Here is a 27,908-nt window from a genome sequence, read left to right on the forward strand (position 1 = left end):
CTGCTGAAGTGGCTGCTGCTCTGGTAGAATGAGGCTTAATGCCCTTAGGCACTGATCCTGCAGCACATGACACTAAAAGTTGCTCAGTCTTTCTGAAAGCTTTAGTTCTGTCCAAGTAGAAGCTTAACTGCCTGTGTATGTCCAAAGCATGCAGAATTTTCTCACCCTTGTTCTGTGGATTTGGATAAAATGGTTTGGTTGAGGGCCACACTGGACACCACCTTAGGCATAAGTGTTGGGTTTGTCCTCAGAGAAACCCTGCCTGGATGAAAAATGATAACAGGTTCCACAGCCATGAGTGCTTGCAACTCTGAGACTCGTCTTGCAGAGGTTATTGCTAGGAGCAGAGCTGTTTTCCAGGATAAGAATTTTATATCCGCTGTTGAGGCCGGCTCGAAAGGAAGCAGCGTGAGTTTTTCCAAAACATAACTGAGGTCCCAGGCCAGAATTGGTGCTCTCCTTGGAGGCCTAATGTTTTTGGCCCCTCTGAGGTACTGCCTTATTAAAGGATGAGAAAAGATAGGTGGTTCCGTATTGTAATGGGCTGAAATGGCAGAGGCATGAATCTTAATTGATGAGAAAGGCAGGCCTTTGTTCAGCATATCAGTTAGGTATTGTAAAATCTGAGGGATATTTGGTACACATGTGTCAATGCCTTGCTCCTGGTTCCAGGCACAGAATCTCTTCCATTTTTCTGCATAAGATTTTCTGGTACCGGGCCTCCAAGATAACATCCATAACAGCTTTTGAAAGAGGAGTGTTCTGAACGGCTACATTATCCGCCATGCTGCCAGATGCAAGGTCCTGAGTTGGCTGTGCAGAATCAGATTGTTTTATTGGGTCAGCAAGTGAGACGTTTGAGGCAATATCCATGCTGGACCTTGAGACAAGCTCTTTAGGACTGGGTATCAGTGCTGACGTAGCCAGTCTGGTGCAATCAGGGAAGGAGAGGCAGTGGAGGAATGGCATATACGGTTAGATTTTTCCAGCTGAAGGACAGGGCGTCCACTTTCCATGCTTGCTTGTGGTAAATCCTTGTGCAAAATCTCTGCAATTGGCAGTTATAAGGGGAGGCAAATAGATCTATGTCTGGGCATCCCCATTTCCTTGTTATGCTGAAGACTTGTGGATCCAGTTTCCATTCGTGGGATCCATGAGGTTTCTGCTTGGTTCGTCTGCCAGAGTATTTGTTTTTCCTGGCAGGAATGGTGCTTGCAGGTGAAATTGATAAGTCAATGCTGTGTCCCATAAGGTCAATGCTGGTCTGCAGAGGGGGTAGGAATGTGTACCTCCCTGCTTGTTTATGTACCACATGACAGTATTGTCTGTCTATCAGTAGCTGTCCTTGATGAAGCAGGTCCTTGAAAGCTGTCAGGGCATTTTGAACAGCTAGCATCTTTTTTTGATTGATGTGAAGATGCATCTGGTTTGCAGGCCATGTGCCCTGAATACATTTTCCTGCCATATGGGTCCCCCAGGCATAATCTGATGCATCCGTTGTCAGTGTCTGTCTGGCTGTGGGTAAACTGAATGGCAGACCCTTGCTGTGGTGACAGGCCTCTGCCCACCATCGAAACTCCTGCTGCAGGCAGGGAATGAGTGCAATTACTGTCTCCAAGCTGTGGTAATGCTGAGTCCAAACACTTTTTAGATATTGTAGTTTCCTCATATGCAGTCTGGCATATGGAATTAGAATGCAGGATGCCATGAAACCCAAGGCCTGCAGGATTTTCCTTGCAGATTAAGTGGGTTTTTGTGGCCAATTTCTTGAAGTAAGAAGTCAGTTGCTTTTGTTTGTCTGGCGTGAGATAAGCCATATGGGCAGTTGTATTTAAGCTTGCACCCAGGACTATCTCTTGAGAGGGCACTAGTTTTGATTTCTTTTCGTTTACTGTGTACGCTAGGCCAATTAGTAATCTTTTTACAAACGCCAGATGCTTTAGAAGAATGTCTTTGTTCTCTGCTTGAATTAGGCAGTCGTCCAAGTAGGGATATATTTGAATTCCTCTTTGTTTGCAAAACGCAATTACTGGTGCCAGGCATTTTGTGAAGACCCTGGGCACAGTAGATAAGCCAAAGGGCAATGCAGAGAATTGGTAGTGCATTGAGCCAGCAATGAATCTGAGGTATCTTCTGCAAGATTGTCTGATTGGGACATGCAGGTATGCCTCTTTTAGGTCCAGAGTTATGAGCCAAGCCTTCTTGCCCATCATGGGCAGTAGCTGCTGTACAGTCAACATCTTGAATTTTGGAACTTCCAGAAATGTATTTAGTATAGACAGGCCCAGTATTGGTCTCCAGGTTTTGTCCTTTCTGGGCACTAGGAAAAGTCTGGAGTAAAATCCTTGCCCCTGCTCTTGTTGTGGTATTTGTTGAATGGCCCTCATGTCCTTGAGGGCTGTAATTTGTTTTTGTGCCTCTGCCCATTGATTGTGTGGCAGGTCTGGCATACCTTTTGACCTTGGTAGGGTGTGAAAATGGAACCTGTAGCCTTGGGACACTATGTTCAGGACCCATTTGTCTTGGGTAACCATTTGCCAATTCAATGAAAAAAGTGCTACTTTTCCCCATAAGGGGGCTGCCAAAAGAAAAGTGCTTGGATCTGGCAGAGGAAAGTCACTGGGACTGTTTCCTGTAAGGTTGTGATTTGTCTTCTCTGCTTTTGGAGGTAGGAGCACTCCATTGTTTAGGCCTGTATGAGCCTTGGGGCTGAGACCAGAGTAGGAGAATGCTGTACTTGTTTCTTTGTCTTTAGAGCTGCTTTAGTCTTTGTCCTTGTGTTTTTTGTAAACTCCGGTCCTTGGCTGTTCCAACGGCATTATATAATTAAATCTTCGGCCAAAGTAATGAAATGCAAAATCGAACTGACGCTTGATAGTGCGTTGGTTAAATCTAGCACAAAACCGACAGCTAGCAACGTTGTGGTCAGGGCCTAGGCAAGGAATACAGTAAGAATGAAAATCCTTACGAGTTATTTGCTTCCCACAAGAAATACAATTGTTAACTTTTTCTGACATCAGTCTGGAGCAAGAAAAAAGTTTCCCCAATGGGGGTACTTAGAGCTTTAATGAAGACTTCAGTTCTGAAATTCAGATTTGAAAATCTCAGGAGTCGGCCAACTGGCACTTGCAAAAGTACAGTTTTGTACCTACCATAAATGCAGATGTCCGATAGGTATGCATCTGCAGTCATAACATATGGGTTGTCCTGCCTCAGGCAGCCCTTCGGTCGGCCGGATTCCAAAGTCTGGGTCTGGCCTCGGCTGATGTCGCACTTTCCCCGACGTCAGAGCGTCTGGGGTATAAAAGCATCAGCCGACGCCATTTTCCTCAGTCTTTCTTGCCCCAGATGCCAGGTGCCTTCTAGGAAGGCTAAATTTGGATAAATGCAAAATAAAAGTTCCAAACATTTGCAAAATTATATAAATATATACATGTATATACAAACAAATACACCATAATAGATTCCCCCAGCTAGCTAAAAAGGGGGCAAGTACCCTAGGAATACCACAGAGGGGTAGGAGGGAGGGTAAACCTGACTACAGATGCATACCTATCGGACATCTACATTTATGGTGGGTACAAAACTGTACTATGTCCTTCAAGGATGCATCTGCAGTCATAACATATGGGTAGAATACCATAGCCAATCTGGGGGAGGAGGTACTAAGAAAAGGATGGTGTAGTTAATATCCCCTGCAGGACTGCAGTAGCAAACCCTGCTCTGGATCTGGAGTATAAAGGTAGATTGTAATGTTTGGCAAATGTATGCACGGAGTTCCAAGTAGCAGCTTCTAAAATGTCCTTGGTAGCCACCCCTCGTAGGAAGGCTGTAGTGGTGGCTGTGGCCCTTGTGGAATGAGGCCTGATGGTTTCAGGAACTGTCTTTCCATGAAAGGAGTAACAAAATCGAATGCAATTTCCTATCCATTTTGAAATTGTCCGTTTGGAAATTGCTTTTCCTTGCACCCCAGTAGCATATGCTACAAATAGTTGGTCAGTCTTTCTGCTAATTTTAGTTCGGTCCAAGTAGTAGCGTATTTGTCTGTGTATATCCAGGGTGTGCAGAAGTTTTTCCCCTCTATTCTGTGGATTTGGGAAAAACGTAGGCAAGTGAATAGCTTGGTTCAAGGATACCCTAGATACCACCTTTGGCATAAAAGTAGGATTGGTTCTTAGTGAAACTCTGTCCTGATGGAAGATAAGAAATGGCTGTACTGCCATTAATGCTTGTAACTCAGATACTCTTCTTGCTGAAGTTATTGCCAGAAGGAATGCAGTTTTCCAAGACAGAAACTGTAGATCCGCTGATGCTGCCGGTTCAAAAGGAGGAAGTGTTAGTTTCTCCAACACAAAGTTGAGATCCCAAGCGGGTAGAGGAGGTTTTCTTGGAGGTTTAATATTTTTGATCCCTCTCAGAAATTGCCTGAGGACAGGGTGTGAGAAGATAGGTGGATCCACATTGTATTCTGCTGAAATTGCTGAGGCATGAATCTTAATGGAAGAATAGGACAGGCCATTGTGGAACAATTCTGCTAAGCATTCCAGAATATGTGTCATGTTTGCCACTGTCACATCAGAGCCTTTTGATGTGTTCCAAATGAGAAATCTTTTCCATTTAGCCGAGTATGTCTTGCTTGTGGAAGGCTGGCGAGCTTCCAAGATGATGTCCTTCACTCTCTGTGATAAAACATTTTGTTTGGGATTTAAGGAATTTTCCAGGCAGTTAGCTGCAATGTTTTCAAGTTGGGATGCATGATCTTGTAATTGTTCTGCGTCAGAAGAAGAGGCCATAGGGGGAGAGGCCATGGTTTTGCCTGTGACATGCTTCTCAATAGCTGATACCAGTGTTGCCTTGGCCAGTCTGGAGCTATCAGAATCGCTCTTGGCTGCTCCTCCCTGATTTTCAGTAGAACCTTGTACATTAATGGGAGAGGTGGGAAGGCATATACTTTTAGAGCTTTCCAGCTGAAAGAGAGAGAGTCCACCCTCCAAGCTTGCGGATGGTATGTCCTTGAGCAGAATGTCTACAGTTGATGGTTGAGTGGGGAGGCGAACAGATCTATCTCCGGCATTCCCCATGCCTTTGCTATGAGATGGAAGATGTCTGGGTGCAGCATCCATTCGTGTGCATCCATGGTAGTTCTGCTTAAGCTGTCTGCCAGTGTATTCTCTTTTCCTGGCACGAACTGGGACTGTAGTTGGATATTGAGGTTCAGGCATAGTTCCCATAGATTCATAGCCAGCCGGAAGAGAGGGAAGGAGTGCGTGCCTCCCTGCTTGTTTATGTACCACATGACCGTGGTGTTGTCTGTCCTTATTAACAGGTGGCCTTGATGGAGGAAGGGTTTGAAAGCCTCGATTGCATGCATCACTGCCAGCATTTCCTTTTGGTTTATGTGTATGCATAGCTGACCTTGAGACCATAGGCCTTGGATACATTTGTCCTCCCATGTGTGCTCCCCATCCTCGGTCTGAAGCATCCATGGTGATTGTTTGTTTTGTTTTTGGTTTGTTGAAAGGCAACCCTCTGTTGGACTGGCAGGCCTGAGCCCACCACAGGAACTCCTTTTGAAGACAAGGAATGATTGGAATCAAAGTTTCTAAACTGTGACTGTGTTGAGACCATACACTCCTTAGGTACCATTGTAATTTTCTCATATGCAGCCTGGCCTGTGGTATCAGAATTATGCAGGATGCCATGTAACCCAGGGCCTGCAGGATTTTCCTTGCAGTAAGCTGAGTTTGTCTTGTCAGAATCATGAAGTAATCTGGAAGTTGTTTTTGTTTTTCTTTTGTGAGAAAGGCCATTTGGGTGGTTGTGTCCAGATCTGCACCCAAAAAGGTTATTCTTTGGGATGACACAAGTCTTGACTTTTGGATGTTGACTGTGTATCCCAAGGCCTGTAGCAAGCAGATGGCATAGGCCAAGTCCTTTATCAATTTTCCCTTGTTGTCCGCTTGTATAAGGCAGTCGTCCAGATATGGGTAGATCTGAATCCCCTGAAGTCTGCAGTGTGCAATTACTGATGCCAGGCATTTTGTGAATACTCTGGGCGCAGTAGATAAGCCAAAGGGCAATGTTGAGAATTGATAATGCTCTGATCCTGCAAGAAATCTGAGGTGTCTTCTGCAACTTGGTCGAATAGGGATGTGCAGGTATGCCTCCTTGAGATCTAGAGTCACCAGCCAGGACTCCTTGCCCAACATGGGAAGAAGTTGCTGTAGGGTCAGCATCTTGAATTTTGGCACAATGAGGTAAGTATTCAGTGCGGACAGGTCAAGAATAGGCCTCCATTGATTTTCCTTTCTTGGTACAAGGAATAGTCTTGAGTAAAATCCTTGGCCTTGTTCTGAAAGTGGTACCTTTTCTATAGCTTTCATTTGAAGCAAGTTGTTATTTGCCTTAAAGCCTCTGTCCTCTGATTTGGTGGTAGGTTTGGCATTCCGTTTCTTTTTGGCAAAGTGTGGAAGTGGAACCTGTATCCTTCGTCTATTATTTGCAGTGTCCATGTGTCCCTTGTAATATAATGCCAGTTTTTTGAGAATAAAGCCAGCTTTCCGCCTAAGGGTGCTTCCAGTTGATCCCTGGTAGGCGGAATCAGAGTAAAGTCATTGAGCCTGTCCTGGTGTAGTAGTAGTTGTTGCTGCTGTTGCACTACTCCTCTGGTTGGCCGGCTGCCACCGACGGCCTCTGTAGGAGCCCTTCGATTGGCCTCTGCCTTTAGGGCGTCTGTTCCTGCCTCTCTGGGCTCTGTCGGAGTCTGGAAAGGACCAATTCTTGGTAGGCCAATTTCTGCTGAATCTCGGTGGTTGTACTTGCAGGAAATCCTTCACTGTTTGCATAGATTTTGCCTTTTCTTCCACCTTTTTTACGATCTCCTGAGCAGAGGAGCCAAATAAATTTTGTTTCTCCATTGGAGCATCCAGGAGTTTAGCTTTGACATGGTCTGGCAAAGATTGTTCCTTCAGCCAGGCATGCCTACGAATGACTGCCCCAGTCATAGCTGACCTAAATGAAGCCTCCAATGCATCATAGCCACATTTTAAGAAATGATTACTAACCTGCTGTGAGTTGTGTACTAAATCCTGAAGGGATTTACGGTCAAGGGGTTCAGGAGAAGAAAGTTTCTTATTCAATTCATCTAACAAATACTCTTGGTACTGTATCATATGAAATTGACAATTTAATGCCCTGACGGAAAGAGTTGCAGAAGTATATACCTTCTTTCCCCATCTCTCTAAAGCTCTGGACTCTCTTTCAGAGGGTATAGGATTTTTTGCTGTGGCGGCTGCAACCCCTTTAGGGCCCTGAGAAATAGTTTCTGGGTCTGCAGAATGTGCTTTATACAGATGGAAATGAGAATCCGGGACCCTGTAATATCTATCAGGCTTGGCAGGGGCCGGAGGGAGAGTATCAGGGGCTGTACTGACATCATTGTACACATCCTCAATTACATTCAAAACAGGAGGTATAGCTAAGGGCCTATGTTGAGGTAAATGCAAAAAGGTCCTTAATCTTTTTCTAGAATCAGAGAATTCCTGACCTTGCCACTGAAAATGCTCTCTCATGGAGTGTAGAGTCTCACCAAAGGAAAACTCTTCAGGAGGGGAGGCGAAGGGATAGATTCTTCAGCATCAGAATCCTCATAGGGCGAATAAGCCTCCGCCTGGTGGTCTGACAATTCAGATCCATCCGTGGACTCATCTGAAGAGTGTGGGTCAGAGGTTTCAGTCCTGGGCCTTTTGTCTGGTGGAGGGTGAGAGGCCCTGTCTAGGGGAGGTTGTGAACCCCTAATTAAAGAAATAAGGTCCTCTGCAAGGCTGAGGATCTGAGAACTACAGGTAGGCCTCTGGGAGGTAGCCTTGGGAGGCAAAGCTTTAGACAGCTTAGCAGCTTTAGCCCTAGAGAAGGCCTTAATGGACATGGAAGCAGGGGGCCTAGCTGCCCCACGTGCAGGAGTAGAAATGTCCAAAGGAATGGTGTCGGACATTTCCTGGACACTGGTTTCGGTAGGTAGCTCGGTAGCCGACTCAGCTGGGGCCTCCCGAGCCACGGTGGTCGGTAGAATGGATTCGGAAGAAGGAATCACCGAGGACTCTGTTTCGGCCGAAACCGAAACACTCGCGGTAGGCCTTACCGTGGTTTCAGCCGAAACCGCGGGCCGTGAGTGTCGGTCCTTGTCCTTCCATTTTTTTTCACGGAATGCGAAGTCGGAGTCTCCGACGGCATTTTATATGCAAAATTGGCCCCAAAAAACTCCTCTGCAAACTCCGACCGACGTCTAAGAGTTCGTCGGTTGAAGGAAGCACAGGCTGTACAGGCCGATACGTCGTGGTCTGGGCCTAAGCAAGGAAGGCAGTAGGAATGGAAATCCTTATGAGGTATTTGTTTCCCACAAGTTAAACAATTATTTACTTTGTCTGACATCGGCTGAGGCAAGAAAGAGTCCCCAACGGGGTACTTAGCTTTTTCAAAGTCTTCGGTAGCTGAATTCACAGGATCTGACTGACCAGCACTTGCGAACAGCTTCTGCTTCAGGCACCGCGCGGCAAGAAAGACGGAGGAAAATGGCGTCGGCTGATGCTTTTATACCCCAGACGCTCTGACGTCGGGGAAAGTGCGACATCAGCCGAGGCCAGACCCAGACTTTGGAATCCGGCCGACCGAAGGGCTGCCTGAGGCAGGACAACCCATATGTTATGACTGCAGATGCATCCTTGAAGGACATATAGGGGTCTCCTAAATGAAAGACCTGCACTGGTAGAGTTTTTAATAGAATCTAGAACAGAAGCTGCCATTAAAAAAGGAATTAGTAAAGCATATAAATATTGCATAATTATAAGAATCAATCAGAGGAGCTTAGAAAAGAATTGGGAAGAGAGGCTGGATAAGCAATTCACAAAGAGAAATGGGGAATGTATGTATATCTCCCAAATATGCAACAAAGCCTAGAAGATTTAGGATCTTTGCCTGGAAGTGTTTACATAGGTATTTTTATACCCCAAGTAGACTCCAAAGAATTCTTCCTCAGGTAAATGGCAAATGTTGGAGGTGGGACTGGCAAGAAAGAGGTAGATAGAAACATATTTTTTATTTTTTGGAAGTGTAATGAGCTGGCAGACTTTAGGGATTCCCTGCAGACCATGCTGTCGGAGATGCTGGATGAGCAGATTGGGAAGATGATTTTTTTGAGTTATGCTACAGAATGGGAATTGCCTAGACACAGTAAAGCCTTGCCGAGTCTAAATATGGTGGCTGCTAAAAAAGCAATTACTAGAAAATGGAAATAAAAATCTAGATGAACTTTACTAGAAGTAGTGGATATAGTAACGGAGATAAAACTGGAATTCGGATCTTTAGAAAAAGGGAAGGAGCAAACTACATAGCAAACAAATGTGAATTGTGGGAACAATATATGCAGAGCAGGAATGAGGTTTAAGAGGCAGGATTTGAATGAGTCAGATAATGCTTAACTGACTGACTGGATGGTTAAGTGATGTATAATATTTGCAACTACAGTTTCAGTGGTGTATATGATGTAAACCATTTGCAACTAAAGTGGTATCATTTTATATGCTTTTCATTTATAAAAATGTAAGATTGTCTGTCATATTTGAAAATTTAATAAAGATGTTTGGGGGAAAAAAGGCATGTCTGCAAAAGAACTTGACTAAATTGACCATTTGAGCACAGGAGAATGATATGCTGATAAATACATCAAAAACTAAGCATATGAGATTTAGGAGACAAATTAAAAGGTGAATACTTAATATAGCACAGTGAAACTGTAGATTCATTTAAGGACCTGGGTATAAGGGTAGGTCTGGCTTTAATCAGACCAACCAACTGGTTAATGATAGTTGCAGAACTATAGGTTGTACAAAAAGTTTTAAAGTCTAAGAAATCATAAATGAAGTCATTGTTTGCTAGATGCATTAGATCCAAACTTGAATATGGAACAACAATACGGAAACCTTATAAGAAAATAAGTTTGACTTAAGAGGAAAGGATACAGTGGAAATATACCAAGGGCATCCATGGATGTGGACATTTTACTATGAAAGACTAAAACATCTGAACTTGTACAGTGTCTTTTACACACATCCAAGACAATATCTTATTCAATATATAGGGCATTTACACATACCTCTCTGGGAATGTTTGGGGTTATCAAAATGTACTAGAGAATCATTAGACAACTTATGCAGAAGATTTTATAGGAATGAGAGGTGTACTAATTGGTTCTCTGAGACAGCAGCTGGTGCATGGAACAGACTACCAAATTACATTAAAGCAAGTACTAGTTTACATAGTTTTAACAGCAGCCTGGACACTTATAGGAGCAAATGTTTTGTCACACTGTCAAGCTAGAAGGGCATTAATGCCCATGCTTGAAATATTTGTATGTATGTATGTATATTTTTAAAGATGTATTTAAGCATTACTTAACATTCCATTGTAATGCTGCTGCTGTTGACAGTAATGCTGGGAATATACATTGTAGCAATGTATGCATGTTGGATTCCAGTATGGAACAGTAGCAGTCTGGGTTTGTAACTGTACATTGTGGGATTACTACACTGCAGTATGACCCATTTTCTGATGTCAGCACGAAATGTGGTGAAAGATCTGGAGGATGCTAGTTTGCAGACCACTATGGATAAAAGAGGAGTCAACAGCCTAGAAAAATTTCAGATGACAAAAATGGCTAAACGCCTACAACTTTAATCCTGTTGTGGAGAAGGAAAGATCTCCTCATACCACATCATACAGAAGAACCAATAAATAAAACACACAAAAGGGAACATGAATTATGGGTCGGTTTTGGACCTCAGATGCCTATCCTTTTCCTTGTCCTTGCGCTTTTTGTAAACTCCAGATGTCGGCTGGACCGACGGCATTATATAATTAAATCTTCGGCCAAAGTAATGAAATGCAAAATTAAACCGACGCTTAATAGTGCGTTGGTTAAATCTAGCACAAAACCGACAGCTAGCAACGTTGTGATCAGGGCCTAGGCAAGGAATACAGTAAGAGTGAAAATCCTTGAGGTATTTGCTTCCCACAAGAAATACAATTGTTAACTTTTTCTGACATCGGTCTGGAGCAAGAAAAAAAGATTCCTCAACGGGGTACTTAGCTTTAATGAAGACTTCGGTTCTGAAATTCGGATTTGAAAATCTCAGGAGTCTGCCAACCGACACTTGCGAACTGCTTTTGCTTCGGGCACCGCGCAGCAAGAAAGACTGAAGAAAATGGAGTCGGCTGCATCTTTTACACCCCTGGCGCACTGACGTCAGGGAAGATGCGACAGCAACCGACGCTGGACCTAGACTTTGGAATTCTGGCCGACTGAGGGTAGCCTGCCAGCAGGATAACCCAAGAGTAATGACTGCAACAGTGAAACACGATGAACATCATGAATTATGGTGTTCAGAGAAAAAAAAATAAAGCATAGAAATCCAATTTCAGATATGTGTCCAGTATCAGTCACTCCATCAGCTTAATTTTGCAACTCCCCTTCAGATCCATCAGAAGCTTTGCTATTAGAACAGTAAAAGAACCAACAATACAAAAACACAGCAAAAACGCAATTGGGGGGGGGGGGTAGCTAATTTAGCACATGCCTGAACTAAACATACAATGACTTATCAACTAGAAATACACTCTGGTCACAATCAAAAGCACATACTTTTGGGTCACAATCAAAAGCACATATACTTTCGGAAACGAACCAGCAATACTTACTTCACTTGCCTGGAGTCGTCTGGAGCCAATTGTTCCTATCAAAACAAAAAAATACAATTTAGTACATTTTCATACACAATAGCAATCTACATTTAAGTGGTACTACAGTATAAAATTTACTTGATTCTTAATGAAGCACAGCATGCCAAAACTGAAAATGCCATTCATAAAAACTGGCAAAACTGCAGAATGCTAAAAACAACTTCACACAGCACATGCTGAATTAATTTACAATACATGAAAAGTATATTAGGAACAGTCATTCCCTCCATCAAAACACACACAGTGGCAGTACTGCTGTCTGCTGTAGAGTACTTTATAGCACAATTTTAATGAACATTTTTGCTGGGAGAGCAAGCTCCTTGCACCATCCCCAAACTCTTTTACTGTACTACTCAAACATCAAGTTGATTTAAGTTCAAAGCAAAAATTAAACACTTATCACTGCACTTCTGAGTAGAGCTCAAGTGAGATATGCAGGACTTGCACTGCAGGGTGTCAGGACAAACAGGACTTGCATATTTTCTCATCCAAAAATGCCTAGCTTTCTTCTAACTCCAGTTCTGCAAGGTACAAAAAAGCATGAAGAACAAGGCAAGAATGGGAAGGAAGGGTGGGTTGCCTTTCGCAGCCAAGGCAATACTTGCACAACCTTCGTAGCGAATTCTAGCTGCAGGACAAGAAGAGGCCTCCACTAACCTGGGTGGCTTCCTTTATGAAGAAAAATGTCCTGGATCACTGTGCTTCTGAAGAAAGGCCTACGTCTACAGACCATTCCCAATTTGAAAAGCTAGCACAAGTGCTGAAGTACTATGAAATGTAGCTGTGGGTAGAGACTATTCTGGCTGAATGCGGCTTAGAGGGATCTGATGAAACAAACTGTAATTTTTTCTTAAAGACTTTTTCCTGTCCATTTAATGTTTGGCTTATAAAGGATTCTTCCTACTTGCTGGAATAATAGGCAAACCACCCGTTTTTAGGCAGTTACTATTGGCAAAAAAGTAGGAGTACTAAGCTAGGAAACCATTTCCTGTGAAAAGGCAAATATTGGGGGGGTAGAAAGTTGGTCCAAAAAACATCAGGCTGATGTAGTTTCTACAAGGAAAGGATTTTTCCTTAAGCAAAATTTAACTGTGAAGAGGTCACCTGGTTGAATGAGGTAAGTGTTAAATTCCTCATTATACCATGACCCCCCCCCCCCCAAGTAATATTCCAAAACATGCATGCCGATTGGCCAGCGTGCACATTGTAAATCGACTTATACTAATGGAAAAAGGTCCGGTTGCCTGGACTTTTTCCATCAGTATAAGTCTTTTTTAAAACACCATCTTGCTATTTAAAGGAGTTTAACATAGCGACACAGGTTTAAAAAAAGCAATGGAGATCTCCTTTGTTTTTTTTAAAGCTGTCTCGCTATGTTAAACTCCTTTAACATAGCGACACAATGTGTAAAAAGCAACGGAGATCTTGCTTTCTCCGTTGCTTTTTTTTTAAACCTGTCTCGCTATGTTAAGCGGGTTTAACATAGCGAGACCGCTTTAAAATAAGCAATGGAGATCTCCGTTGCTTATTTTAAAGCTGTCTCGCTATGTTAAACCCATTTAACATAGCGAAACAGTTTGTAAAAAGCAACGGAGATCTTGCTTTCTCCGTTGCTTTTTTCAAAACTGTCTCGCTATGTTAAATGGGTTTAACATAGCGAGACAGCTTTAAAATAAGCAACGGAGATCTCAGTTGCATATTTTAAAGCTGTCTCGCTATGTTAAACCCATTTAACATAGCGAAACAGTAAAAAGCAACGGAGATCTTGCTTTCTCTGTTGCTTTTGCCCACAGCTCTGATGTACTGCGTAGGCATGCACAGTACATCAGAACTGCCGCGGAATACCAGACAGCTGCGGAAGGGCAGCAAGGAGGCATTATACAATGCCATTATTTAAGAAAAGTAATTATTTTTTTTCTTAAATAATGTTATTGCATAATAGCAATGACCCACACCTGGGTGTGGGTAATGTTGGATTTACCCACGGTTGGCTTTGTTTGGTGGGTAAATCCAGCATTACCCACACCCAGGCGTGGGTTATTGCTATAATATCCCAAGGCGAGAGATATGGTGTTGTACTGCAGGTGTGAAAGTGAAGGTTGTCCATTGGGAAAGGTTTTGCAGACCTTGGCAAAGTCAAGGTTTTGGAAACAACCAAAATGAAAACATGAAATGGCTGTAAAGTGGACTCTGATCAAACAGTAGCTAAGCTTGGTGACAAGAGATCAAGACATGCAGGTCAAAAAAAAATTAAATTGAATCCAAATATGGGTCTGTATCCAAACTGGCCAACCAAATGGAGAGACTTCTATTTATTTTCATGCACCTTTTCTGTTGAGAGAGAGAGAGAGAGAGAGAGAGAGAGAGTGAGAGAAAACAACTGTCAAGACTGAGAAGTTGCAATTGTAACTTAAGAGAAATGGAGGCACTATGCTATCAATCTGATCATGTAAAGACTAGGGGTGACTCTTTCCCACACTATGCAACAAGAGTGATGTGGCAAAGCAATATACAGTGAATGCTTGAAGATGTCATGAATCATATTTGATTTTACCAGTAAAGTCCTACTAGAATCCCTTTGGCTCGACTGTTTGACCTTAAGATAAGTTTAGGAGTAGAAATTGGATTGTAAAGATGACCTTTTGGCTAAAGACTATTCAGAGCATCTTGGATAGGTATGCCCAAGAAGGAACCACTTGGTTATCATAAAAGGCTGCATACCAAACACCTCCATTTCTATATGATAATCTGGACTGTTAATGAGCTCAATGGTGTTGTGAAACATCTCAATTTAGTTACTAGGCCTACTATTTAAAGAGTTTGGACTCCATCACACTGTGGATCAAGGGGGAAAAGATTGTTTTACAAGACCCATTCCGGCATTCTCACTACTACTATGTTGTTGTCTTTCGGCTTTTCCCGGTTAGGGGTCGCCACAGCGGAACTCCGGTCTGCTAATGATTGGCAGTAGATTTTGACAAACGCCGAGGTGCCAGCTTGACGATCAACCTTCAACGAAGGCACGCCCAATTACGCACATCTTTCGAACGCCCACCCAACTACTTCTATGCAAAAGGAAAAAGAAAGGTTTTACCTACTACTTGCAGATATACTACACTATGACCATGTTGCCCAGATTAATCAAAATGTTCACTACATGGAATATGTGGCATCAGTGACTGGAGAGAAAAGCCACAATGATGAGACACCAGACTTCTTAGTATACAATTAATGTTATTTACTAACCATAATGATAGATCTGTGTTGTTCTCTTTCCATCCTTCGATGTATGGGTCTTTGATCTCTACCAGATCAGACTTCAGGTCACTTTTTAGCTTTGGATCTGGTGTTGAGGCTTCTCCCTTTACCAGTAGACCCAGTGTGCTTAACAAGCTACCTCAGATAGAGTTTGCCTACACAGATGTAGACAAAAGACAAGGTCTAATGGAAAAGGAAGAAACCAGCTGATACATGTGATCTTGAAAAAGAAGCTATGCGAGAGTTCAAGCCACGTCAGTCAGACCAGTCCAGGAGTCAAAAGAGAAATTAAAGGAGAAAATATGGAAGGGGGAAGGAAGATTGGAAGTTGAGGAAGGACAGAAAAAATCAACACAGGTCTATCGTAACAGTGAATATGTAACTTTTGTATCTGATGTCTGTTCCATCCGTTCCTCAAAGTATGGGATAGAGTCTCCAGCTACTGTAACACACAGTTTTGTGGAAGGATATTTTGCTGAACCAAAATATGCTCTTTATTAGGATTGTACATCCAATCCGTAATGTGAAATTAAAGCATGGACCTTGGACCAGGTAGCTGCAGCACAGATGTCATCAAGAGTTTCCTCTGGAAAAGAAGGCTGTAGAAGCTACAAATCATGTTTAGTGAGCTTTTGAAAGTGTAAGCAGTGACATACACATGAGAAATTTAGAAAGTAAATGGGGAGTCACCTTAGATATTTCCTTTCACATCTTGACACAGGAGTTGAGAGAAAAGTACAGTTGTGTACACTTAGCATTAGATGTTCGAGTGTATTCACTGTTGCAGTCATTACATTTGGGTAATCCTGCTGGCAGGTTGCCCTCAGTCGGCTTGAATCCCAACATCTTGGGTCCTGCTTTGGCTGCTGTCACCCCTTCCCTGACGTCAGGGGGTATAAAAGAAGTAGCCAACGCCATTTTCTTCAGTTTTTCTTGCCCCAGATGTCAGGTGCCCCCTAAAAAGGTAGCCAAAATTTATATATAGATATATATACATATATATATATATATACATATATATATATATATATATATATATATATATATATATATATATATATATATATATATATATATATATATAAATAAAAATACATGCACCAATATAAACTTTACCTTTATCTACTAGCAAATACACCACATAGGTTGCATAAATCAGAGAAGGAAAGAAAAGTTCCAGCAGAAAAAAGGGGGATGGTGGGTGGGTAACCTGGACTGCAACAGTGAATACACTCGAACATCTACATTTATGGTAAGTGTACACAACTGTACTATGTTCTTAGTGTTTCACTGTTGCAGTCATTACATTTGGGTAGAGTCCCAAAGCTATGGTTGGGAGGCTGGAGCTAAACAGCATTAGGAGTGGATATGAGGCCCTGCAGAAATGCAGTGGCAAAGCCTGCCCTGGATTTAGAGTAGAGTGGCATATGACAGTGCTTTGTAGAGGTGTGCACTGAACTCTAAGTAGCAGCCTCTAAAATGTCTTTGGTTGGTACTCCCCTGAGAAAGGCTGCTGAAGTGGCTGCAGCTCTGGTTGAATGTGGCCTAATACCCTTAGGCACTGGCTTGCCATGGAGTAAATAGCTGAAACGAATGCAGTGGCCTATCCACTTTGAAATAGTCTGCTTTGAGATGGCCTTTCCTTGTGATCCTGCAGCATATGCCACTAGTAATTGCTCTGTCTTCCTGAACACTTTGGTTCTGTTCAAGTAGAATTTAAGCTGTCTGTGTATGTCCAAAGAATGCAGAATTCTCTCTCCCTTGTTCTGTGGATTTGGATAAAAAGATGGTAGATGAATAGCTTGGTTAAGAGCCACACTGGATACAACCTTAGGTATAACTGTTGGGTTTGTCCTCAGAGAACCTGTCTGGATAAAAAATGATCAAAGGTTCCACAGCCATGAGCGCCTGTAGCTCTGAAACTTGTCTTGCAGAAGTTATTGCTAGGAGCAGAGCTGTTTTCCAAGATAAAAACTTTATATCAGCAGTAGCAGCTGGCTCAAAAGGAGGCAGGGTGAGTTTTTCCAAAACATAGTTGAGGTCCCATGCAGGTATTGGTGATATCCTTGGAGGCCTTAAATTTTTGGCTCCTCTGAGGTACTGCTTTAATAAAAGATGAGAAAAGATTGATGGCTCTGTATTGTAATGAGCTAAAATGGCAGGGGCATGAATTTTAATTGATGAGAAAGATTGGCCTTTGTCCAGCATCGCAGTTTATTGCAAAATCTGAGGAATATTTGGTACAGCTGTATCAGTTCTGGTTCCAAGCACAAAATCCCTTCCATTTTCCCGCATAAGAATTTCTAGTACTAGGCCTTCTGGCTTCCAAAATGACATCCATCACAGCTTTACTGAGAGGTGCGTTTTGTACGACTACATTATCCGCCATGCTGCCAGGTTTAAAGTACTGAGTTGGCTGTGCAGGATTTGATTGTTTTGCTGGGACAGTAGATGATATATTTGAGGTAAAGTCCAAGCTGGGCATTGAGACGAGTTCTTTAGGATTGGATACTAGTACTGGCAGGGCCAGTCTGGGGTAATCAGTATCATCTTTGGCTTCTCCTGTCTGACCTTTAGGAGTACCTTGGGGAGGAGAAGCAGTGGAGGAAAGGCATATACTGATTGGACGCCCTATCTTTCAGCTGGAAAAACCCTCTTTCAATGTTCCTCTGTGATAAGTCCTTGTGCAGAATCTTTTTAGTTGGTAGTTGTGAGGGGAAGCAAATAAATCTATGTCCAGGCATCCCCATTTCCTTGTTATGCTGAAGACTTGTGGATCCAGCTGCCACTCGGGATCCATGAGGTTTCTGCTTAGTTAGTCTGTCAAAGTGTTTTCCTTTCCTGGCAGGAAGTGTGCCTGCAGATGTACTTGGTAAGTCAATGCTGTGTCCCACAAAGTCCTGGTTAGTCTGCAAAGGGGGTAATAATGTGCGCCCCCCTGTTTGTTTATATACCACATGACCGTGGTGTTGTCTGTCTTTATCAGTAGTTGTCCCGGATGAAGTACGTCCTTGAAGGCTGTCACGGCATTTTGAACAGCTAGCATCTCTTTTTGATTGATATGTAGATGCATTTGATTTGAGGCCCATGTGCCCTGAATGCATCTTCCTGCCATGTGGGCCCCCCAGGCATAATCTGATGCATCCGTTGTTAGTGTTTGGCTGGCTGGGGGTAATGTGAATGGATGTCCCTTGCTCTCATGACAAGCCTTCGCCCACCATCAAAACTCCTGTTGCAGGCAGGAAATAAGAGTAATCATTGTTTCCAGGCTGTGGCAATGTTGAGTCCAAACACTTTTTAGGTACCATTGAAGTTTCCTCATATGCAGTCTTGCATATGGAATTACTAGGATGCAGGATGCCATGACGCCCAAAGCCTGCAGAATTTTTCTTGCAGATAACTGGGCCTTTGTTGCCAACATTTTGAAATAGGTAGTCAGTTGCCTTTGTTTGTCTGGCGTGAGATAAGCCATCTGGGCAGTGGTATTTAAGCTTGCACCCAGGAATATTATCTCTTGAGAGGGTACTAGTTTTGATTTCTTTTCGCTGACTGTGTACCCTAGGCATGTTAGAAGTCTTTTCACAAATGCCAGATGCTGTAGAAGAATGTCTTGTTCTCTGCTTGAATTAGGCAGTCGTCCAAGTAAAGAAATATTTGTATTCCTCTGTCTACAGAATGCAATTACTGGTGCCAGGCACTTTGTAAAGACCTTGGGTGCAGTAGATAAGCCAAAGGGCAGTGCAGAGAATTGGGAATGCATTGAGCCAGCCTTGAATCTGAGGTATCTTCTGCATGACTGTCTGATTGGGACATGCAGGCATGCCTCTTTTAGGTCTAAAGTCACAAGCCAAGCATTCTTGCCCAGCATGGGGAGAAGCTGCTGCAAAGTCAACATTTTGAATTTTGATATATCCAGGAATGTGTTCAGAATAGATAGGGTCCAGTATTGGTCTCCAGGCCTCGTCCTTTCTGGGTACCAAGAACAGTCTTGAGTAAAATCCTTGCCCCTGCTCTTGCGCTGGTACTTGCTGAATGGCCCCCATGCCCATGAGGGATGAGACTTGTTTTTGCGCCTCTGCCCATTGATTTTTTGGCAGATCTGGCCAGCCGTTTGCCTTTGGCAGGGTATGGAAATGGAACTTGTAGCCTTGTGACACTATATTTAGAACCCACTTGTCCTGGGTTATAATGTGCCAATTTTGAGAAAAAAGTGCTAATTTTCCCCCTAAGGGTGCTGCCAGGAGATAAGTGCTTGGTGCAGGCATGGGGAAGTCATTGGGACTGTTTCCTGTATGGCTGTGATTTGTCTTCTCCAACTTTGGAGGTAGAAACACCCCATTGCTTTGACCTGTATGAACCTTGCGCCTGGGATCTGCCTCTAGGGCGTCTGGATCTACCCCTTTGAGGTCTGTCTGACACAGGAAAGGACCAATTCTTTGTAGCCAGTGCCTACTAAACCTAGGTGGCTGTACTTGTAAAAAAAATGACAGTTTGCATAGATTTAGCTTTGTCCTCCATTTTCTTTAACACCTCTTCTGCCTTAACACCAAAGTATCATGCTGTAAAGGTGCATCTAATAATTTAACTTTGACATGATCAAGCAGATTTTGTTCCTTTAACAAAGCATGCCTCCTAATTATAGAACCCGTAACTGCAGCCCTGCAAGAGGCGTCCAAAGAATCAAAACCACATTGCAAAGTATGCTTTCCAACTTGTTCAGCTGCATGCAATAAATCCTGCATTTCCTTGTTTTCTGCACATTCAGAGTTTAACAACATTTTCTGTTTAAGCAATGCCATGACATGTTGCTGATATTTGAGCATATGAAACTGACAGTTTAAGGCCCTGGCCCTTATAGCCAAGGTAGCAGATGTGTAACCCTTTTTTCCCCATCTATCCAGTGCCCTAGAATCCCTGTCAGAAGGGGTAGGGCTTTTTGCAGCAGAAACCTTAATTCCTTTGGGACCCTGTGAAATAGTTTCTGAGTCTGCAGCAGGGCTTTTAAAAAGGAATTTATGAGAGTCAGGAACCCTGTAATGTCTGTCAGGCTCAACAGGAGCTGGAGGATAGGGAGTCAGGGATCAGACTAGACTCCGAAAACACATTTACAATGTCTAACACAGGTGGAATGGTTAGAGAACTGTGTTGAGGAAGTAAAAGGAAATCAGAGAGCCTCTTTTTAGATTCTGAAAAATCTTGGCTCTCCCAGAGGAAATGCTCCCTCATGGTATGCAGGGTTTCCCCAAAAGAGTAGTCCTCTGGAGGAGAAGCTGAAGGTATAGATTCTTCAGCATCAGAATCCTCATAGGGATGAAAAGAATATTCCTGATCAGAAGAGGAATCAGACGAAATAGAAACCTGATCTGAAGATTCATAGTCCGTCTCTTGCCTAGGCCTTGCAGGAGGGGGATGGGAACCCCTGATCAAGGTAATCAAGTCTTTGGCCATTTTGAGCATCTGTTTTTTTGGGTATAGAGGCATATCCACGTGGCTCTTGACTGTTTCTTTGCTTTAGAAGGTGTTTTAGTCTTTGCCTGGTGCCAGGCATTTTGTGAAGACCCTGGGCGCAGTAGATAAGCCAAAGGGCAGTGCACAGAATTGGTAATGGGTTGAACCTGCTATAAATCGGAGGTATCTTCTGCAATTTTGTCTGATAGGGACATGCAGGTATGCCTCCTTGAGGTCCAACATTACTAGCCAAGCCTTCTTGCCCAGCATGGGAAGAAGTTGCTGTAGTGTTAGCATCTTGAAATTTGGTACTTCCAGATATGCGTTTAGAATTGAGAGGTCGAGAATGGGTCTCCAGGCTTTGTCCTTTCGGGGAACTAGAAAGAGTCTTGAGTAAAATCCTTGTCCTTGCTCCTGTGTAGGAACCTGCTGAATGGCTCTCATGTCGATGAGAGCTGAAATTTGTTTTTGAGCCTCTGCCCATTGATTTGGTGGCAGGTCTGGCATTCCTTTTATCCTTGGTAAAGTGTGAAAGTGGAATCTGTATCCTTGAGATACAATATTTAGGACCCATTTGTCTTTTGTGATGATGTGCCAGTTGTCTGCAAAAAGTGCTAGTTTTCCTCCCAAGGGAGCTGCCAAGAGGGATTTGCTTGGCAGTCTGAGGGGTAAGTCATTGTGTTTGTCTTCTGATAGCTTGGGACCGGTCTTCTCCTCCTTTCTGGGTTGTGGCACCCCATCGTCGAGGCTTGTAAGAGCCTTGTGACTGACCTCTGCCCCTTGGGCGTCTGTATTTGCCCCTCTGTGGTCTGTCAAAAGCTGGAAAGGACCAGTTTTTGGTTGCCCAATTTCTGCTGAAACGAGGGGGTTGAACGTATAAAATATCCTTGACAGTCTGCATAGATTTTGCCTTATCCTCCATTTTCTTTAAAACCTCTTCTGCTTTTACACCACATAAAACATACTGCTGTAAAGGTGCATCCAATAACTTTGCTTTAACATGATCAGGTAAAGTTTGTTCTTTTAACCAAGCATGCCTACGTATGACAGACCCTGTCACTGCTGCTCTACAAGAAGCTTCCAATGAATCAAATCCACATTGCAAAGTATGTTGTCCCACTTGTTCAGCTGCATGCAACAAATCTTGTATTTCCTTGTAATCAGGCTGCCCTGTATGTGATCATTTTTTTGTTTTAATTGAGACATCAAATATTGTTGATATTTCAGCATGTGAAACTGGCAATTTAAGGCCCTCATAGCTAGAGTAGCTGAGGTATATACTTTCTTTCCCCATCTGTCTAGTGCTCTAGAATCCCTTTCAAAGGGTACAGGATTTTTAGCAAGAGAGGCCTTAACCCCTTTGGGACCCTGGGAAATGGTTTCTGGGTCAGCAACAGAGCTTTTATGTAGGAATTTGAGAGAGTCAGGGACTCTGTAGTACCTGTCTGGTTTGGCTGGTGCAGGAGGTAGTGAATCTGGGTTAAGGCTAGATTCTGAATAATCATCATCCACAATGTCTAACACGGGTGGAATAGCAAGTGGTCTGTGCTGGGGTAGTAAAAGGAACTCTCGGAGCCTTTTCTTAGAATAAGAGTAATCCTGGCCTTCCCAGTGGAAATGTTCCCTCATGGTATGTAAAGTTTCCCCAAAAGAGTAGTCTTCTGGGGGAGATGCTGAAGGAATAGACTCTTCAGCATCAGAGTCTTCATAAAGGGGAAAAGAGTATTCTTGTTCCTCAGAAGAATCTGAGGAAATTGAAATCTGGTCAGAGGAAGCATAGTCTTCCTCCTGTCTAGGCCTTTTATCAGGAGGAGGATGAGAACCCCCGATTAGGGTAATTAAGTCTTCAGCCATCTTAACCATCTGTTTCTTAGGCACGGGACCTTGTACTCGAGACTGCTGTACAGTCTTCTTTGCTTTTAAAGGAGTTTTCAGCCTTGCATAGGATTTAATAGCGAGTGTAGTCTGTCTGAAGACACCTTCTGAAACTGAAGGCGTTTCAACTGCACCGGAATCTCTTTCAGCCATGGAGTCGGAAGGGCTTAAAGATAAAGGTTGTGGAGGCCTATCTATCTCCGCTTGGGAATCGGATGCCGCCTGGGGTTCTAAATCAGCGGTAGTCAAGGGCTGCGTAGGCGCCTCACTGAGAACCGGAGAACCGGCGACTGGCCTAGCAGAGGCCTCTGAGTCTGGTTTGGGTCTAGTCTGCCTGTCCTTATCTTTGCGGTTTTTATGCATTCTGGTCATCGGTTGCTCCGACGGCATTGTATAATTAAATTTCCTACCAAAATAATGTCGGGCAAAATCAAACAGATGTTTAATAGTTCGTTTGTTAAACCTAGCACAAAACCGACAACCTGTGACATCGTGGTCTGGGCCTAGGCAAGGAATACAATAAGAATGAAAGTCCTTATGAGGTATTTGCTTCCCACAAGAAATGCAATTAACTTTTTCTGACATCGGAATGAGGCAAGAAAAGGCTCCCCAATGGGGTACTTAGCTTTATTTAAGTCTTCGGTGTGAAATTAGACTCAGGAGTCTGCCAACCAGCACTTGCTAACTGCATCTGCTTCGGGCACTGCACGGCAAGAAAGACGGAAGAAAATGGCGTTGGATGCCTCTTATATACCCCTGATGCACTGACGTCAGGGAAGAAGCGACAGCAACCGACGCTGGACCAAGACTCTGGCCGACTGCGGGACCACCTGACGGCAGGATAACCCAAGTGTGATGACTGCAGCAGTGTAACACGATGAACATCCTAAGAGAACCGGATGGTGAGATTCACTAGAAGCCACAGGAGGGGGAAGGAGGGAGGGTCATAATGACTGAAAGAGGATCAACAATACAGATGGAACATTATGGTAAGACAACTTCTTTATCTGATATTGTTAATCCTCGTTCATTCCTTACGCATGCGACAGAGTCCCCAGCTACCTCTATTCCTGGGAGGCTCTCATGGAAGGACATTCATGAGCACCATAGAACCAAAAGATGCTCTTCCCCTGGAGGCCAAATCCAATTTGCAATGATTGATTACGGTATGAGGCGTAGCCCAAGTTGCAGCTGCACAGATGTCATGTAAAGAAGCTCTGGCATGGAAGGCAGCAGAAGTTGCCACAGATCTTGTTAAATGAGCTTTCATGGTAGTAGGCAACAAGATATTACGTTGTGTATAAATGAAGGTCACACAGTCCTTCAACCATCTAGCTAATGTGACCTTAGCAACAGCAGATACTAATCTAGGTCCAGAAAAGGCCAAAAATAACCGGCCAGATTTATGAAAGGACCTAGTCCTGTTTAAGTAAAAATGGATTTGCCTGTGGATATCTAGGGTAAGTAGGCAATACTCTCCTCTGTTTGAATGATTGGGAAAGAAAACTGGCAATTCAACGGTTTGATTAATGGACATTTCAGAGATCACTTTTGGCAGAAAGGACGGATTAGTTCTCAGAGACACTATCTCTATGAAAAATCAAGTATGGACTCTTGATACATAAAGCTTGAAGCTTAGAAATACATCTAGCAGAAGTAATGGCAACCAAAAACAAGGTTTTCCCTGACAAATGCTTGAGGTCACAAGAAGAGGCTGATTCGAAGGGTGGAATTGTCAGAGCTTGTAAAAAGTACAATTTTGTACCTACCATAAATGTAGATATTTGAGTGTACACCCTGCTGCAGTCATCACACTTGGGTTATCCTGTCGTCAGGCGGTCCCGCAGTCTACCGGAATTCCAAAGTCTTGGTCAGGCGTCTGCTGCTGTCGCTTCTTCCCTGACGTCAGTGCGCCAGGGGTATATATAATGCATCAGATGCCATTTTCTTCAGTTTTTCTTGCCCCAGATGTCAGATGCCCCCCAAAAGGTGGTCAGTAATTAGTACCAATTTATGTAGTTTTAGCACAAAAACAAAATCCCTCCAGCTATAAGCAAATACATCAAGAAGGTTTTGTAGAGATTTAGCCAGTTAGATCAGAGGGGATGGAGGGAGGGTAACCTGGACTGCAGCAGGGTGTACACTCGAGCATCTACATTTATGGTAGGTACAAAACTGTACTATGTTCATCGTGTTACCCTGCTGCATTCATCACACTTGGGTAGAATCCCAAAGCTAAGAATGGGTGGAGGAGTCAGAGGATTAGAGGGGGCTAGAAGGCCCTGCAGAACTGCAGTGGCGAAGCCAGCTCTAGTCTTAGAGTAAAGTGGTAAGTGATAGTGTTTGGTAAAGGTGTGCACTGAACTCCAACTTACAGCTTCCAAAATCTCCTTGGTTGGAACCCCCCCCCCCCCCCCGAGGAAGGCTGTAGATGTAGCTGTTGCCCTGGTAGAGTGGGGCCTAATGGTAGCAGGAACTGGTTTTCCAAGATGGGTATAGCAAAAACGAATGCAATGTCCTATCCATTTGGAAATGGTTTGTTTGATATAGCCTTCCCTTGTGAAGCTGTAGCAAAGAATACAAAGAGCTGGTCAGATTTTCTGAAAACCTTAGTTTTAGCCAAGTAGTAATGAAGTTGCCTGTGAATGTCCAAGGAATGCAGGAGTCTTTCTCCTTTGTTCTGTGGATTTGGGAAGAAGGTGGGTAAGCGGATGGTTTGATTTAAAGCCACACTGGAAACCACCTTCGGCATGAAGGAAGGATTAGTTCGTAGAGAAACTCTGTCTTGATGGAAAATGAGGAAAGGTTCCACTGCCATTAGTGCCTGCAGCTCAGACTCTTCTAGCTGAAGTTATTGCTAGTAGCAGGGCAGTCTTCCATGACAGAAACTGTAAATCTGCAGAGAAAGCTGGTTCAAAGGGAGGTAGCATAAGTTTTTCCAGAACAAAATTGAGGTCCCATGTTGGTGTATGTGCTCTCCTGGGGGGGAGTCTAATGTTTTTAGCCCCTCTGAGGAACTGCCTTAGAAGTGGATGTGAAAATAAGGGTGGATCCATGTTGTAGTGGGCTGAAATAGCTGATGCATGGATTTTAATGGAAGAAAAAGAAAGTCCTTTGTGCAACATCGCAGTTAAATACTGTAAAATCTGAGGCATGTGAGGCTGAAGTGTGTTTTGGCCTTTAGCTTGGTTCCAGGCGCAAAATCTTTTCCATTTGTCCGAGTAGGCCTTCCTGGTGCTGGGCCTCCTAGCTTCCAGAAGAACATCTATAACTGCTTGGGAAAGAGGAACTCGCTGGATGCTTAGTTGATTTGCCATGCAGCCAGATTTAAGGTTTTGAGCTGCCTGTGCAGAATCTGATTGTTTTGCTGTGTGAGCAAATGAGCAATTTGTGGCAAAATCCAAGGTGGGCCCTGGGCCATATTCCTTAATAGCGGGTACCAGTGCTGGCGTGGCCAGTCTGGGGCTATGAGAATCCGTCATGGTCTCTCCTTTCTGACTTTCAGAAGCACCTTTGTGAGGAGAGGCAATGGAGGGATGGCATATACTGTCAGGTTTTTCCAACTGAATGAAAGTGCGTCCACTTTCCAAGCTTGATGGTGAACTGTCCTTGTACAAAATTTTGTTAGCTGATGGTTTTGGGGGCTGGCAAACAGGTCTATATCTGGAAGGCCCCATTTTTGAGTTATCATTGCAAATACTTGTGGATCCAGTTTCCACTCGTGGGGATCCATGATGTTTCTGCTGAGGTCGTATGCCAATGTGTTCTTTTTTCCTGGCAGGAAATGAGCTTGTAACTGAACTTGGTAAGCCAGTGCTATGTTCCACAAGGTCATTGCTTGCCTGCATAGAGGGTAGGAGTGTGTACCCCCTTGTTTGTTTATGTACCACATTACTGTGGTGCTGTCCGTCCTTATTGTAAGTTGTCCTGGATGTAATAGGTTCTCTTGAAGGCTGTCAGGAGCATTCTGTACAGCTAGCATCTCTTTTTGATGGATGTGCAGATTTCTTTGATCTGCAGTCCATACGCCTTGAACGCACTGCCCTGCCATGTGTGCCCCCCAGGTGTAGTCCGATGCATCTGTTGTCATAGTTTGCCTGGCTGGTGGCAAGGTGAAAGGCTGACCCTTGTTCAAGTGACATGCCTGTGACCACCATAGAAACTTCTGTTGTAGGCAAGAAATGAGAGATATCATTGTGTCCAAGCTGTGGCTGTGTTGAGACCATACGCTTTTTAGGTACCACTGTAATTTCCTCATATGCAGCTTTGCAAATGGTATTAGTAGTATGCAAGATGCCATGAAGCCCAAGGCTTGCAGAATTTTTCTTGCAGGGAGTAGGGTCTTTGTTGCCATTGTTTTGAAATATTGAGTCAGTTGTAGTTGTTTGTCTGGTGTCAGATAAGCCTTCTGGGCCGCTGTATTCAAGCCGGCACCCAGGAATGTCATTTTGTGAGGGTACTAGTTTTTATTTCTTTTCGTTTACTGTGTACCCCAGGCAGCTTAGAAGATGTTTTACAAATGCCAGATGTAAGAGGATGTCCTTGCTTTCTGCTTGGATGAGGCAGTCGTCCAGGTATGGGTATATTTGAATTCCTCTTTGTCTGCAGTATGCAATTACTGGTGCCAGGCATTTTGTGAAGACCCTGGGTGCAGTAGATAAGCCAAATGGCAGTGCAGAGAATTGGTAATGGGTTGAACCTGCAATGAAACGGAGGTATTTTCTGCAACTTTGTCTGATAGGGACATGCAGGTATGCCTCCTTGAGGCCCAACGTTACTAGACATGCTTTCTTGCCCAACATGGGAAGAAGCTGCTGTAGTGTTAGCATCTTGAATTTGGTACTTGTAAGAAGGTGTTTAGAATTGAAAGGTCCAGAATTGGTCTCCAGGCATTGTCCTTTCTGGGGACTAGGAAGAGTCTTGAGTAAAATCCTTGGCCTTGCTCTCATGTAGGTACCAGTTGAATGGCTCTCATGTCCATGAGAGCTGTAATTTGTTTTTGTGCCTCTGCCCACTGATTTTGTGGCAGGTTTGGCATTCCTCTTTTCATTGGCAAGGTGTGGAAATGGAATCTGTATCCTCATGAAATTATGTCTAGGACCCATTTGTCCTTTGTGACAATGTGCCAGTTGTCTGAAAAAAGTGCGAGTTTTCCTCCCAAGGGAGCTGCCAAGAGAGTGTTGTTTGGCCAGATGAGGTGCAAGTCATTGAGTTTGCCTTCTGGTAGTTTGGGACCGGTCTTCTCCTCCCTTCTGTGTTGCAGTGCCCCATTGTCGAGGTTTGTATTGGGCTTGTGGTTGTCCTCTGCCACTTGGACGTCTCTATTTGCCCCTTTGTGGTCTGTCAGTAGCTGGAAAGGACCAATTTTTAGTTGGCCAATTTCAGCTGAAACGAGGGGGCTGTACCTGTAGAAAATCTTTGACTGGCTGCATAGATTTTGCCTTATCCTCAATTTTCTTTAAGACTTCTTCTGCCTTAACTCCAAATAGAACATCCTGCTGTAAGGGAGCATCTAGAAGCTTTGCTTTAACATG

At 43.6% G+C, this 27,908-nt stretch overlaps 1 protein-coding gene across 1 annotated transcript in view; it reads right to left on the bottom strand.

The window, feature by feature from the left end:
• Window positions 1-27,908, bottom strand: part of LOC122808395 (phosphatidylinositol 4-phosphate 5-kinase type-1 alpha-like) — an 814,028-nt gene that overhangs the window by 595,092 nt on the left and 191,028 nt on the right. The window contains exon 2 of the mRNA XM_044079361.1: window positions 11,752-11,786. Within this exon, the coding sequence (XP_043935296.1) occupies window positions 11,752-11,786 (35 nt within the window). The remainder of the gene's footprint in view (window positions 1-11,751; window positions 11,787-27,908) is intronic.

Source organism: Protopterus annectens, chromosome 8.part0 (genome assembly GCF_019279795.1).
Source record: "Protopterus annectens isolate FY-2018-M chromosome 8.part0, PAN1.0, whole genome shotgun sequence".
NCBI lineage: Eukaryota > Metazoa > Chordata > Ceratodontiformes > Protopteridae > Protopterus > Protopterus annectens.